The following is an 850-nucleotide window of genomic DNA, read 5'->3' as shown; positions in this document are numbered from 1 at the left end:
GCCGGCCGCTCGGCGGCGGCATCTGTTCGTGGTGCTGAAACCCCGAGCGCTGAGCTCAGCGCAACTAAGTCACAATGGACAACTTTTCCTCTCCCGAGGGGGCCGGGAGGGGGTCGGCCGCCGCGCCCCCACTGCAGGGAGCTTTCCGTGGGTCCCCGTTTGAACCTAACCCCCACAGACTAAAGTTGGGACCGAACTGGAGGGTCCCGGGGGCGCCTTTCTTTTGTTTCCCCGGAGCTGGCGTCAGATTCCAAGAATAAAAAGTGAAGCTGGAGAAGTGGAGGGAGGGGGCGCCCCGAGGAACGGTTCTTTAAATAAGGTTTGCAGCGGAACCCGAAACCGCTTTCAAGTAGCTGGTGTCCAGGCCCGAAATACCGCCCCCTGCACCCCAACTCTCGCGCAGCGTGAAGTGGGGGCCGCCCAGCCGGGAGAAATTTCCACATTCCAAAAACATGTCCACCAACTCAAAATGGACGCCGGCTGCTCGTCGCCTTTAAAGTGCAGCTTCTCTCTTTCGGCCACTGCCTAGCCTCGCTCCCCCACCGCCTCCCACGACCGGCTCTTTCTTTCCAGAAAGGGGGAGGGGGTAACTTTGAGGCTCGGAGGCAGACCCCCGGGGGAGTCGGCATGCGGCGCCCAGGCTGGCACTTTTTAGGGTGCTGCCAAAGTGCCCGGCGCCCCCTCCCGCACCCTCCTCGCGGGCACGACTCCCGCTCCTTACTTGTGTGTCGCTGAGCGCTGCGATCCGCGGCTGCCTTTCGTGGAGCTGCTTCTTGAGGTCGCCGTTCTGCAGAAACACGGGGGAGCGGGCTCAGGCCGGCCGCCGGGGGTCAGCTGCGCCCGCACGCCC

The 850-nt window shown here is 63.9% G+C and overlaps 1 protein-coding gene across 1 annotated transcript in view; it reads right to left on the bottom strand.

The window, feature by feature from the left end:
• The window catches only part of PHF21B (PHD finger protein 21B), a 104,255-nt gene that overhangs the window by 102,340 nt on the left and 1,065 nt on the right, over positions 1-850 (bottom strand). Inside the window, exon 2 of the mRNA XM_006164650.3 lies at positions 722-787. Within this exon, the coding sequence (XP_006164712.1) occupies positions 722-787 (66 nt within the window). The remainder of the gene's footprint in view (positions 1-721; positions 788-850) is intronic.

The sequence above is a fragment of the Tupaia chinensis genome, unplaced genomic scaffold (genome assembly GCF_000334495.1).
Source record: "Tupaia chinensis unplaced genomic scaffold, TupChi_1.0 Scaffold143651_1, whole genome shotgun sequence".
NCBI lineage: Eukaryota > Metazoa > Chordata > Mammalia > Scandentia > Tupaiidae > Tupaia > Tupaia belangeri.
Note: the sequence above shows the minus strand (reverse complement) of the source record. Positions and strands in the feature narration are given on the sequence as shown.